This window comes from Callithrix jacchus, chromosome 21 (assembly GCF_049354715.1).
Source record: "Callithrix jacchus isolate 240 chromosome 21, calJac240_pri, whole genome shotgun sequence".
In the NCBI taxonomy this organism is placed as follows: domain Eukaryota; kingdom Metazoa; phylum Chordata; class Mammalia; order Primates; family Cebidae; genus Callithrix; species Callithrix jacchus.
Genome location: NC_133522.1, coordinates 45,894,482 through 45,908,147, shown reverse-complemented (window position 1 = coordinate 45,908,147; position 13,666 = coordinate 45,894,482). Strand labels below are relative to the sequence as shown.

General features: G+C 42.4%; 1 protein-coding gene across 2 annotated transcripts in view; it reads left to right on the top strand.

Annotated features, from left to right (window-relative positions):
- Positions 1-13,666, top strand: part of DSCAM (DS cell adhesion molecule) — an 802,011-nt gene that overhangs the window by 762,197 nt on the left and 26,148 nt on the right. For both annotated transcript variants that reach the window (XM_017967103.4, XM_035283348.3), the window contains exons 28-30: positions 1,085-1,115; positions 8,365-8,480; positions 12,358-12,507. In XM_017967103.4, coding sequence (XP_017822592.1) covers positions 1,085-1,115; positions 8,365-8,480; positions 12,358-12,507 — 297 coding nt within the window. The remainder of the gene's footprint in view (positions 1-1,084; positions 1,116-8,364; positions 8,481-12,357; positions 12,508-13,666) is intronic.

Below are 13,666 nucleotides of genomic sequence, written 5' to 3'. Positions count from 1 at the left end.
AGTAGATGGGCCGTGTTTCGTTTTCTAGACTGAACCCATCTGTGCACAAAATCGTGCCCCATCTTGGGGTTACCATTGGGACTGGCCAACTTAAGGAACTAAGCTTGGCTCATGGCGGGGACAGCCTCTACGTGATCATTCTGTGATTGTCCACGTCTTTCAGAAATAGCATGCTGCCCCCCCATGCCGAAACTGCCTATATTTAAATGTCAGCCCCCAAAGGCATGAGATGGCAATGTTCCCACATACATATTCTTTCACCGCCGAGCTGGTTGCACCGTCAGCTGAGTCCATTTCCGGAAAGTTCTGTTCATTGAACAGTATACTTAGCATCAAGACTTTTTAGAGAGCAGTGAAATAAAAACAAAAAGCAGGTTTTTGTGCTCTAAGTGAGGAAACATTCATTTTTGCCAGGACAAAATGTGTTAAAAGAATAAATTATATTTTAAGGGAAATGTGAATTTCAAAATAACACTACCAAAAAAAGGGATTTTATTTTTCTATACTTTCAGTCAGGATTCCTTCTGTCAGGAATGGTAACCAGGTCTTGGTAAACAATGTCCTCAGAGAAAAAGTAAGGTTTGTTTTTTTTTTAATTTCTGAATTTGAAATAAACACCTACATTTCCAGAAGCATTGATATTTCATTTATACAATTCTTTGATCAACCCGAGAAACTCAGAGCCCCAAAATAATGCCACTTACTTCTGATATTTTGATAACCAAAATCATGGGTTTGTACAACATAAATGATATACTCTCAAAATGTTAATTTTCTGGCTACTGAAAATAAAATTGGATTTCCTAGAAGCGATATAGGTTGGAATTAAACATTTACTAGATGTCTGAGAATGTTATTATCATAGGATAGTTATAATGATCTTTTTGCAATTAAAATATATTTTAAAAATCCCACTTAGAAGAAATAGGACGCCATAAAACTCTAGGCCATTAATAGTGATCTGGGTGTATGATTGCATTTAAATATGACTGTTGGCATCTGACTGTAGAGTGTTTGTCATAAATGCCTAAGTGAATGTTAATGAGTTATTTACCATGTACTAATATTAACTTTCTTTCCCCAGATGCAAAGAGTTTAGCTGAAATGCTCATGAGGTAAGAACAAGACCCAGCACCCCAGATATCATGTTTGAAAGAACAATTTCCAACTTGCCTTGATTTCCTTTTTTTAATAATGGCAGTCTGAAATTGATAATATTGATAATGTCTTTTCTTTTTAGAAGAGAATGTAATTTCCTATACATTCCAAAATATCCATGTAACGCCTAGCTGGAGATGTAGATGAAAATGATGGATCTGTAAACATGCCAAAGGTAGTTGTCTTGTTGGCTGGACACAACCAACATTAGCCTGGGAACAGGGGCACATAAAAAGGGAGTAGCTTTAGTTTTGCCTTCAGCTAAATTTACTACTCATGAGGTCAAGCCTTCTTTCTAACAGAGTCATCCAACTTAAAAGAAAAGCACAAAAGGAATGTGCTGTGCCCCACACTCTTTGAAGGCTCTGGGTCTCCATCAGTGCCCTCCACCAGAGCAGCCATCAGCTCCTCTTACCACTGTCTATTCTGGCCCTGGACGTCACAGCCTTCATAGTTCATCCTCGTGTTAGGAGTAGCCAGCACGGTAGTTGCCCCACTGATAACTGTGGAGGGGAGGAATAAAGAGTGGTGGTTACTGAGTAACTAAGAGAATGTTCATGACTGTGGAAGACAGAAATGCATCCTTCACAGCTCTCCCTTCACACGTCCACAGGCCTGTGATAGGCAAAGCTGTGACAAGTGTGTTGCTTCCATGTCCCCAAACTCTATTTTCCACCCAGATCTCCTCTTCAAATGTTCAGTTTTCTTATGCTGCCCAACCTTTTTGCTCTGTAAAAACCGGAACACTCTGACATTAAGTATTTACACATATGGATTAATTGCCTGATGTGTTACCTCACCCTGACATTTGCATTTTCGGCCTTTCATACTGCAATGATTAAATGAAAAGTGAAAAAGGAGAATCAGAGTCTAGGAAATAAGTAAGAAAAATGTCAAGGACTTTGATGGTGAACTCAGCATTATCAGTTTGGGATGATTTACATGGGAGAGAAAGAGGGTGGGTCTAGTACCTCTTCCCTCTCCCATCACCAACACAGTTGGCAGTGACTTCCTCCTCCATCTATACATATGAAATTAGTACTTTTTTGTTATTTAAAAACTTCCCATGTCCCATATCACCAGTATCTTTGAAGACCGAAGGCAGAAGTAGAATGTCATTGGCACACAGATTCCATCCGGCAGACATTTTGTTTGGCCATACTGTATTTTAAAACAATGTGAATCAGAGATAAAACAATAATATGAAGGATAACTCTTTTATTTTGAGATGGAGTTTTGTTCTTGGTCACCCAGGTTGGAGTGCAATGGTGTAGTCTTAGCTCACTGCAACCTCTGCCTCCTGGGTTCTAGCGATTCTCTTGCCTCAGCCTCCTAGGAGCTGGGATTACAGATGCCCGCCACCATGCCCAGCTAATTTTTATATTTTTAATAGAAACAAGGTTTCACCATGTTGGCCAGGCTAGTGTCAAACTCCTGACCTCAGGTGATTCACCCACCTCAGTCTCCCAAAGTGCTGCAATTACGGGCATGAGCCACCGTGGAAGGATAACTCTAACATACATTTAGTGTGAGTGATCTGATGAGTGTTGGTGCCATCTGCCAAGATTAGGAAGATAGAGGCAGGGTGTGAACTTTTGATTTTTTTTGGAAGGTAGATTGGGAGGAAGTGCTGATGGGAATGAAAAGACCTGTTTGGGTCATGTTGAATTTGGGATTATTTTTAGGCATCCAGAGAAAGTGTCAAGTAGACAACTGGTAGCAGAAATCTGGAGCTCAGGGGAAAGCAAAGATGCAGATGGCCTGTACAGTGTCTCCTTCATAAGGGGTACCTACTCACACGTCCAGGAGAAGATTACAAAAATTGCACGAGACGCCTTCAGTCCGTGCTCTTTGTTTGTGTGACCTTTTGGGTCACAGGGAACACATCCAGACACACATACACTTGTGTTGAACAGATCTGATAAAACATATGGAAAACAAAGAAGTCAGAGTCGCTTGTAATCACTGATCCACCTAATAAAAGAAACTGTCCAAGGTAGACTTTAAAAATATGAATTAGTTGGGGAGGGATAGCCTGGGGAGAAATGCCAAATGTGGGTGCAGGGGAGGAAGGCAGCAAAACACACTACCATGTGTGTACCTATGTAACTATCTTGCATGTTCTGCACATGTACCCCCAAACCTAAAATGCAGTAAAAAAATAAATAATATAATTAAATTAAAACCCCAGAAACTAAAAAAAATATATATATAAGAATTAGTTGCTGACATTTAAAATGAGGAGATTTCACATAAAATTTGGCTTTCTGATTTTTCTTGAAAATGCCCTGGCCACACTGAGCACCACTGAGGTGATAATGGTGCTGGACGTAGGCACGGCGTCCCTTTAGAAGGGCGCAACTTTTGCTCACCACAGCAACCCCAGCCCCCACCCCACACCTGGCCTGTTCCACCAGTCTGTACACTGAGCAGGGCTCTGGCAACTTCTCCTCTTAACTGTACTCTGCACCACCTTGCCTGGCCCCCTCCCTATCTACTTGCAAACTGTAAATCGTACTTTTCCAGGGGCTGTGAAACTGAGGGCTGAACATGTGACACTGACATGTTCAACATTTGTTCAATTAGAAGGATTTGCTTTTTCGCTTCTCCTGACAGTCTAGGGTGCATTCCCACTCCTTCTCACTAGCCTCTGAGCAAGACGTTAGCAAGCATGCTTTATGAACAGGGAAGTTGCTGTGGTTGCAAGATCACCTGTTGAGAAGAGGAGGAATTATTATGTTCTTCCCATTGCCAGTTGCCGGCATGAATTAGCAACAGTAAAACCCATAATCACAACCACTGATGATAGGTATGGTGATTTTCCTTCAAAGGGTCAAAGTGACTGAAGAGGAAGAGAATTTTCAAGCTCCTCAAATAGGTGGATTTGTATGGGATTAATTCAGAATTTAAAAGTTTGGCAGGTGAATGGGCCAAGCAAAGATCTTGTTACCTAACTGGTCAATTTAGGATCAACCATATTTGGATGTGGCCCAGGAGGTCCAGAACAATCATGTCCATTGGCAGAGAGAAGGATACTGAACAGCTGCACCTGGTCTGTACTGCTGATTTCTCTGGAAATCAGAGGAGCTGGCAGCCTGGTGCAGTGAGAATCAGAGAGAATGTGAACCACGAGTCTATGCTCTAGGCCTCTTGTGGCCATAGGCTGTTTTTCAGATCTTAGCAGGTAATTTTACCACTTTATGACTTGATTTCCTTACCTAAAAAAATAGAACAAATTTTTTTTTTCTTTTTTTGAGACAGCGTTTCGCTCTTATTACCCAGGCTGGAGTGCAATGGCGCAATCTGGGCTCACCGCAACCTCCGCCTCCTGGGTTCAGGCAATTCTCCTGCCTCAGCCTCCTGAACAGCTGGGATTACAGGCATGCGCCACCATGCCCAGCTAATTTTTTGTATCTTTAGTACAGACGGGGTTTCACCATGTTGACCAGGATGGTCTCGATCTCTTGACCTCGTGATCCACCCGCCTTGGCCTCCCAAAGTACTGGGATTACAGGCGTGAGCCACTGCACCTGGCCTAGAACAAAATTTTTAAAATTCAACATTGTTTGTAGCTTTATCACTCCATGTTCTGTGTTCTAGGTGGATGTAACATTTATTTTTCAGCTATTTTCTACCAAGAAGTATCTGTATTTCAGGGAGATTATCTGAAGGCCAGGCCAGGAAGGCAGATTAGACAGCTGAACCTACCTACTCAGCCTGGGTTCCCAGGGATCCCTGGCATGGCAGCATCAGTCATCACTGGGCTTCATGCTTCTAGATATCTACCTTTTTCACCTGCACGCATCACCTTGGGGAAGAGAGACTGCATCCCTCACACCCAATAGAAACACTGTCCTTTTATATGTTTATGTAAGATTATTTTGGTTAAAAAAAAAAAAGCCTTCTAAGAGATGTTTGCTCTAAAGAGCTAACCTATATACTGTAGAGAGCTAACATATATAATGTTTGAGGTCCAGCAATCAGTATTAGTGAGTGAGTTGGGTGTAAGTAGAAAAAGTTTCCAATGGAATAGTCAAATTAGTTTGGCGTTTTTGATGTTCATATTTTTGTGCACATAATAAAAAAATCTCTACCTTAGTGTTATAATGAGCTATGCTGCTAACAGGCACATAGTCATTGTACATTTAAGGAATGTCATATTTGGGAGGATGACAGGCCATTAAGACTTTGAAGGGTGGCAGTGGCTGCAGATAATGGATTGGCTAAGCTGGGATAGTCTCCGCTCTGTGAGCCCCACTCTGCTCTCCTCTTCGCCTCATTTTAATCAACCAGATGGCAAATCAATGGATGGTTGAAGATGATAGCTCAATAATAGCTAATATATTTAGCATGATCCTATGCCATACAAAAAAGATGCGATTTTTGCATCCACAGTGAAAACATTTGGACTCTTTTCCCAGGTTGCAAATGGAGTTTGCTCAAATCATTTTCAGGTTTGCTGCCATTCTAATGACCAGTCACCATCATTTTCGAGGCTCACAGAGCACAGAGTAATAAATATAAATATCACAATACATTGTCAACATGACTGCAGACATTAAGTAACAAAATAACTTAGTTGGAATCCAGTAACTCTTTTAGAATGAGAAGGAGATTAATTATTGCCTCAAAACAAAGTCTTGGGGGACATCTCGTTCAGCTCACGTTGTGTCCCCAAAATAAATCAGTGTGAAGATTTACTTAACAGACATTTACTGAACACCTGCTTTGGTCCTACACTGTTCTAAGTTCTAGGAAGACACAGGAAGCAAAACAGATGAAGAAAACCCCAGTGATGCATATTTTCCAGTGAGAGAGGCAGGAAGTGGATAAGATAAATCCATTAAGTATATGCTAGAGTGTCATAAGTGCCAAGGAGACAAAATTAAACAGAGAATGGGGTGAGGACCCATGAGGCATCCCCATCGCAGGGCTAGCCTGGCTCCTCTGAAAAGATGGCATCGGAGCCCAGCCTTGCAAGAAGGGAGGGAGCCAGCCATGCAGATTTTTGGGTTAGCAGGGAAAGTGTGTCCTAAACAAAGGGAACAGCCAAGTGCAAAGAGAAAGAAGAACCGTGAGGCGGGTCAGGCGCAGTGGCTCACACCTGTAATTCCAGCACTTTGGGAGGCTGAGGGGCCGATTGTCTTGAGGCCAGAAGTTAGAGCAGGAAGTAACTGCAGTGAGCCATGATTGCACCATTGCACTCCAGCCTGGGTGACAGAGCAAGACCCTGTCCCCGCCCCAAAGAAAACAATTAGTTTCTGAATCTCCAGTCTTGTTGGGCCATTTTCTTATAGTCTTCTGAGGAGGAAGAATATACTTCCAGCTTTGGTTGTCCTGGTTCGCAGGGTTTAATCACGTTCTAAATCTTGGTGCCAGCCAGTGGCGGTGGTTCACAGCCATTATTTAGTCTGCTTCCTGTGTCAGTCTGATAGCAGACCCCTTATTGTTGTTTAAGTACAGCCTGCACTCGGTGTTCATCGCTATTTAATAGAGCAGCCGCTGACTGCCTCATAACTATTTATCATGAGCAGAAGGAACTAGCTCACACTTCTATTTTTGGTGCAAGGACAAGCTCAAGTCCCTAGTGAGGTTTCTAACCAGATCTTTTGGATATTCACAGAGGAGTAGTTGCCCATATGCTTTTGTGGAAATATAGCTTATCAAAGCATGTCATAAATGCAGCCCCCTAAGTAACCAAGATGCGCTTCATTTTATAAGATTATTTGAATTTTTATGTTCCTCTCTTTTAAAAAAAAAAAAACATTAAAACATGAGAAGTTAGCTAAGTAAGTAATTTGAAAGAACATAGAGACCATGTGAAAAATCAGGACAAAACGTTTGAATTTGGTCTCTGCGTAATTAGCATGATGCAGATACATAACCCAGTTCCTCATCCGCAGAGCAAGAAATCTGGTTCAAGATCAAGTCCTAAGGAGGAATGTTGTATCTTTCAGAAGCTGTCTTTTTTATGTGGGAATTTGTTTTTACTCAAATGAGGCGTATACATGGATCTCATCAGGCAAACATCTAAGGGGGTCCTCGAGTGAACTTTGCTTTGGGATTATTAAGGTTCTGTCCACCACTGGGTTCAACAGTGGATGGGTCCTCATTGACAAGGAAGGATCTGTGGAGGCAGAGCCCTGGGACTGGGGCTGAATGGCTCAGATAGAGGGGAAGTCATTTAAAATGTAACGTGAGTACCCCTCTTTTGGTCTCCATTAAAAGTAACACAGAGGCACACCATCATTGAGTTAACTAGGCTCCAAAAATCTTTCTCAAAACCAGTGTTAACAACGATTGAACTGGATTGATGAATGCCATAGATTATGCCATTGATTGGATTATCTGAGTGACCTCTGCTGCTTCAAGGACGCTTCGGTAAATGCTATTTGAACATCTAGTAAAGTGATTCTTCTCTAAAGACTGAACAACCACCCTTCTAATGTGGATTGCTAATTAAGGCCTTTATTGACCTGTTTAGATTTTTGTGCGACATGGAGATTTTTCTAACTGCAGTCTATAACGGAATACAATTCTACCAAGCAGTTTTACTACTTATTTTCATTTACTTTTAGAGAACAGCTCACTCTAAGAGTAATTTTCTGGTACACAAATTTTGAGATAAAATTATTGTAGTAACTACTTTTTTTCTATTCGACATGTACTATCAGTTAAGAAAACTAATGTCAGAGAAGCTAACAAGGCTTGTGATTTGCTTCTAGAACAAAAATAAAATGACACCAGATATAAATGTAAACGCATTAGTAAAACCCTCATCCAACAAACAGCTGGAGCACGTGCTTTTCCTTCACCGCCTTTGGACTATCTGGTGCTTTCTTCCTCACCATCACTGGAATATCTCACATCTGAAAAATGAAAATGCTGTTGTTTTTTAATTTCTTTTTTGTTTCATTTAGCGTTTACACAAGAAATGAGAACCTTCTAAAGATTCTGCTGATAGATGTAGAGCCAATCTCTATTGACAATTTGTATTTTTTGAAACTCCCCAGTCAGATTAAATTTAGTATTAACAAATAGCATTTGAGTAAAGGACATGTTTTTGTAGCATGTACTTTTCCTGCTCCCCTCCCCACAAGGCATTTGTATCTTTAGACAATAAACTAAGTTGGTATGCAGGTGCATGTTGGTAGAATGTTAATACTGAACTGGATTCGTTAATGCATTCCCACGTTTTATTCCCAGTAAGAACACCCGGACTTCAGATACCTTAAGCAAGCAGCAGCAGACCCTGCGAATGCACATTGACATACCCAGGGCTCAACTTTTGATTGAAGAGAGAGACACGATGGAGACCATCGGTAAGGTGCCCGATTTGCCACTTTACACAAAGTGGCTGCCACAGCCATGCCTTCTCAATCGAAACCCCAGAGTGTGGGAAATATTAGACAGGAGAGTGTCTTGAATGCTACATGAGTACAAAATTTAGAAGGCAGAGAATTTCTATTGTGAAGAAGAATAAGTACCAGCAAATGTGCAGAAAATTTGACATACCACCCTAGGTGCCAATATGCCAGTCATTTCCGGGACAGAAGTCCCCCAGCTCTGATCCATTTGGGATCTTTCCAGGGGAGTCCTCTGATGCCACTCCAAGGAATAAACATCTGTAATTGAATATACATCAATCCAGAGGCCTGCACTCTAGAGCCCCAGGTTGAAAATCCACTCTGTTCTCCCCTCATCAACTCTGATAAGGCAAGCCTTCATTGAAGAAAATGTTGGTCAGGCGCGGTGGCTCAAGCCTGTAATCCCAGCACTTTGGGAGGCTGAGGTGGGTGAATCACGAGGTCAAGAGATCAAGACCATCCTGGTCAACATGGTGAAACCCCGTCTCTACTAAAAATACAAAAAATTAGCTGGGCATGATGGCGCGCGCCTGTAATCCCAGCTACTCGGGAGGCTGAGGCAGGAGAATTGCCTGAACCCAGGAGGCGGAGGTTGCGGTGAGCCGAGATCGCGCCATTGCACTCCAGCCTGGGTAACAAGAGCGAAACTCCATCTCAAAGAAAAAGAAAAGAAAAGAAAATGTTAAACTATACTGAACACTTCAACAAACATGTCTTTGTACTAAGTATCGTCCCCCACACCAGCACCCCAGAAACATCCTGCAGCTGTTTGCCCAGCAGCACTTTGAGAAACACCGGGGCCCTAGTTTAAGGGTTTCAGAACAGCCACCTGCAGGTTCTCTGTCTTTTCCACCCAGAACCCAGGTATCTTCACTCTTTCCAGCTTCTTTCCAGTGCCCTACACTGCCTGCCTCAATTACTCTCTTTATTCCAGAGTCAAAGGCCTTCTATTTCCTTTCCAATAATAATGAGAAGAATAGCTAACACGTATTGAGAGTTCTGTAAATGTCACATACTTTTCATAAGAACTTCATATGCATTATTTAATTTAAGCAACGTATAAAGAAGTCTTGCTTTTGTAACCGAGATGTAGAGAGGTCTGTGTAGCTTTCCAAGGTCACCGAGATAGGAGCAGAACCAGGTTCCGCAGCCGGCCACCCTCACCACTATGCTATCTGTCTGCAGTGACAGGCAGCTAGCACAGCAGCAGGCCACCTGCTTCCACTCCAACAGGCTGCTTCCAAGAAACCCTCAACCAGAAGTTACCCAAGGTTTTGAGTGCCCATGGAAACCCTCTGGAGCAGGCTCCGAGGCTGCCTCTTTTCAAACCTGGCTATGTTTGTTTTGGAAGATGTTTGCTGGCCTGGGTCCCAGGGCAACCCTTTCCTGTGGTTGGATAAAACTACCCGACTCACAGCACACAGCCCAGCTGCCTCCTGCTGGGAAGGCAGTGGTAAGAGGCCAGGTGAGCAGAACACCTCCTCCATCAACCCTCCCCCTTCGGCTGACCCACCCGCCACTGGAGACATCTTGACCTAATAGTTCCTAAATTCTAAGGCCTGGGCTCTCCTGGCTGGAGTCACATTTGGTCCAGGCATAGCAGCACTTAAAGAAAGACTGGTCAAGTCCAAAGTGTCTCTTGATCAGCTAATTTCAGTTAAACACTTCAGTTAAACCATGTGTATAAGAGGCACTACGTCGCCTAGAGTACACAAGATTTTAACAGCTTGCTTATATCAGGATAAGGGATGGGCTACTGTGTTTTCCTTTTGATTATCCTTTTTTTGGGAAAAGGCACGGTATCCCTGGAATCTCATTTGTTTAACCAGTAGATCAGACGTTAAAGCTAAAATTTCCTTTGAAAAAATTTCAAAAATCAGAATGTAATTCCTTCGACCATGTAATTTTATAGGCCCTTTATACGCATTATTTAATTTAACCTTCCCAGCCAACATAGGACAAGGTTCTTTTATAACTGAGATGTAGAGAGGTTGCCTAGCTTGTGGAGGTCATAGTGGTTGTGGAGCATGGTCACAATATTTGCTAAATGTGCATCACGAGACTTAATAATCCTACATGTGGCTATGAAAACAGGTAGCCAGGCAGATGCCATGAGTGGGCTGTGGCCTGCCAGGAGCTGGTCACTGGGGGCTTAACCCCAGAGAAAGCCTGCCAGTCACTTCCACGTGTAATAATGACTCTTAGCCAGAGATCCATCCCAGTCCACGCAGGATTATCTATCAGCAAGAGCCCTTGACCTCCTTGTCATGCCTGACAATTGGTCGATGGCATTTTCTAATTACTGGGGAAGTAGAACGGTGGTATTTCAAAATGCCCTGGGCTCTGACAAGAATCCAATATTACAGTGACACTCATTTCTATCTAGAATGAAGGGTTAACCTCATGATCAGACAGGCACCCCAAATGTTCCATGAAAAGTGTGAAACCTAGCCCCACAGGTCATCTGCTCTACTCTAAAAGGTCCTGCGTGCTAGAAATTGCAACACATCCCGACATTAATGAAAAAAAATGTAGACACGGAGCCTCTGGTGCCGGGTCCAGATGTAGGAAACTGTCTCTGTAGAAGAGCCAACCTCTTTGAGGAGTCAAGTGATCACCACGGGGCCGGACCTCCAAGCCAAGCCCTGGCACCTGCTGTGGTGCCAACCTCACCTCACCACGCGCTGGGATACTCACAGGCATCTTGGCAGCCTTTCCTCTATTTCTCTGCCAAGAAATTTTATTCTAACTTCAAGAGGCTTTCCTTTCCTGCCAGAGCCTGAGTAATTGGATTTGGTAAGGTTCATTCTGTTCAGAGCCTTTTTTGGGCACAGAAGTCGAGCGGTGTTGTTTACAACTTTCGCGTCCCCGTTGCAGTATCAGGGCAGGCTGCAGTGTGGTCCCTGCTGACTGATAAACTCCTAGCAACAGCATCATGGGCTGCAGCCTTTGAACATTTATGAAAAATCATATATCCTAGCCAAAGTCTCCCTTGGAGTAAAAATGCTCTTTAAAAAGCATGGAAAGTATCACAAGGTAGTAGCGAGAATCCTGGACCACCAAATAATGACCCGGCTCAAAGAGCTGCAAGCACTGAGATGCCCAGGACCCATCCAAACCCAGGCTCCTGCCTCACTCACCTTCAAGTGTCTGTTAGTAGGACTTGGAAATTCTGACCAGTGAATCATTCAGGAGAAGTCAATTAATGGATGTTCCAGAGTGATTAAAGCTTACAGGGGGTGGAAACAAAAGGAACACACCTTGAGTCCTTTAAAATAGAGGAATCAATAAGCTCTGAAGACTGGCATGTTTTCTTCTCTTTTATTTCCCCTCCAAACATTTGCCAAGTTCAGAATAAGAGCAAACCTCAGCAGAGAACTGCAATGGCGATTTTCTAGTCCTGCAAACAGAGCTTCCCAGCGACCAAAGGGACCCATCTTCATTGACAGTCTCATCACTGGTGAGGGGGCTGGCATTGCAGATGACATCTCAAAGGAACTTTTGACAAACACATAAATCCAGAGCTCAGATCAATGTTAGCTTAATGAAAATCCAAGCCCAAAGAGAAAAGAGAGCTCCTTCTCTGCATAGTCACCGTTCTTTGTAGCTCATTGCTCCCAAAGCCAACCCCCAGGAAGAAGCTTCTATTCCTAGCACTCTAGAATAATGCTAATTCGATGTTTGAATCTGCAATCATTTTTGTCACTTTAGATGAGGCTATTACTGTGGTCGTCAGTAACAATAACACAAGTGCCTTGGGAGGGAAAAGGCCAGGGCGTGGTTGGAAGGGAGATAAATGTGTTTGGCTTTCTGTGTTCCTGCCATCCTGTAGATGATCGCTCCACGGTTCTGTTGACGGATGCTGACTTTGGAGAGGCAGCTAAGCAGAAGTCCCTGACGGTCACTCACACGGTCCATTACCAATCGGTGTCTCAGGCCACTGGGCCCTTAGTGGATGTTTCAGACGCTCGGCCGGGAACGAGTGAGTGGTCAACAACACTTAAAATGTGTGGGTGTTAACAATGCTGAAAACATAGTCACACTCTTTCTCTCTCAAATGAAAATGGGGGATGGGGGCTTTCAGACCTAGGCCTGAGAAACAAATAGGTATAATGACATCTTTAATTTGGGATAATGCGTTGTTATTGATGAATCTTGGCTATTATGATGTCAGTTGAAGCCAATTACTGTTAATATTGGTTTATGATTAAAAAAAATGCTAGAAATTTTAGGTACATGTATTTGTTAATCTGGGCAGCACAGGAGGAGGTAAGGTAATCCACATTGGTGTGTATCTGCTGTATACCAGTATTGGGATAGAAAGATGATGTCATGAGCTTTGTCTTTGCAACAGTCCTATAAAACACCTACGGTGAAGCGGGTATCGTAGCCTCTATTCTGCAGCTCAGAAAACTGAAGCCTCGGATGAATTATGCAAACAGCATAAAGGTGCACACATAAGTAGTAAAGCCAAGGTTCAGCAATAGACCTGTCTGTTTTCAAAGCTTGTGCTTTTCCCCCAAATACTGAGGAAAATTATAGTTAATGTGAAGATTATGTTGGATTTTGTAATTAATATTTGCATCCATAATATATGGAAATTATTTGCTGCAATGATGGTGAATCCCCCAATATGAATCTAGAGCTTATTAATTAGATACCCTTATTTCTTCATAATTGGAATCATTCCTAAATCTCTTTAAAGACTGAGAAATTGATGTCCTGATTATTATCATTTTGGAAGCTTTGATGTCTAGGTTTCAAATCTCTAATCAATTTCTTTGCAAAAATGTACATGCTTACAGTACTGTGTTATCATTAGAAAAATAAATATTATAGTGTTAAAAGCTATTCTTCATAAATCCCAGCTTGAGAAGCATTTGCAAAATGCAGTGAACTTTATGAAGTAAACCTGTTGCCTACGAAATAACCTTGTAATATACAGAAAATGGCTTCAGCAGGCACTGACATTCCTTTACAAAAATGTTTTCAAGGGCATTCTAAAAAAGTCTTTTACCTCTTCCTTTTGTCTAATCTTCTTCCCCTCTTTCTTCTTTGATGAAGACATTAGTACCTTCTGAATGGGATGCGAGTGTGAATAAGCTTTGCCAAAGGGTGTGTGCCAGAGCCTTGCTCTTAAA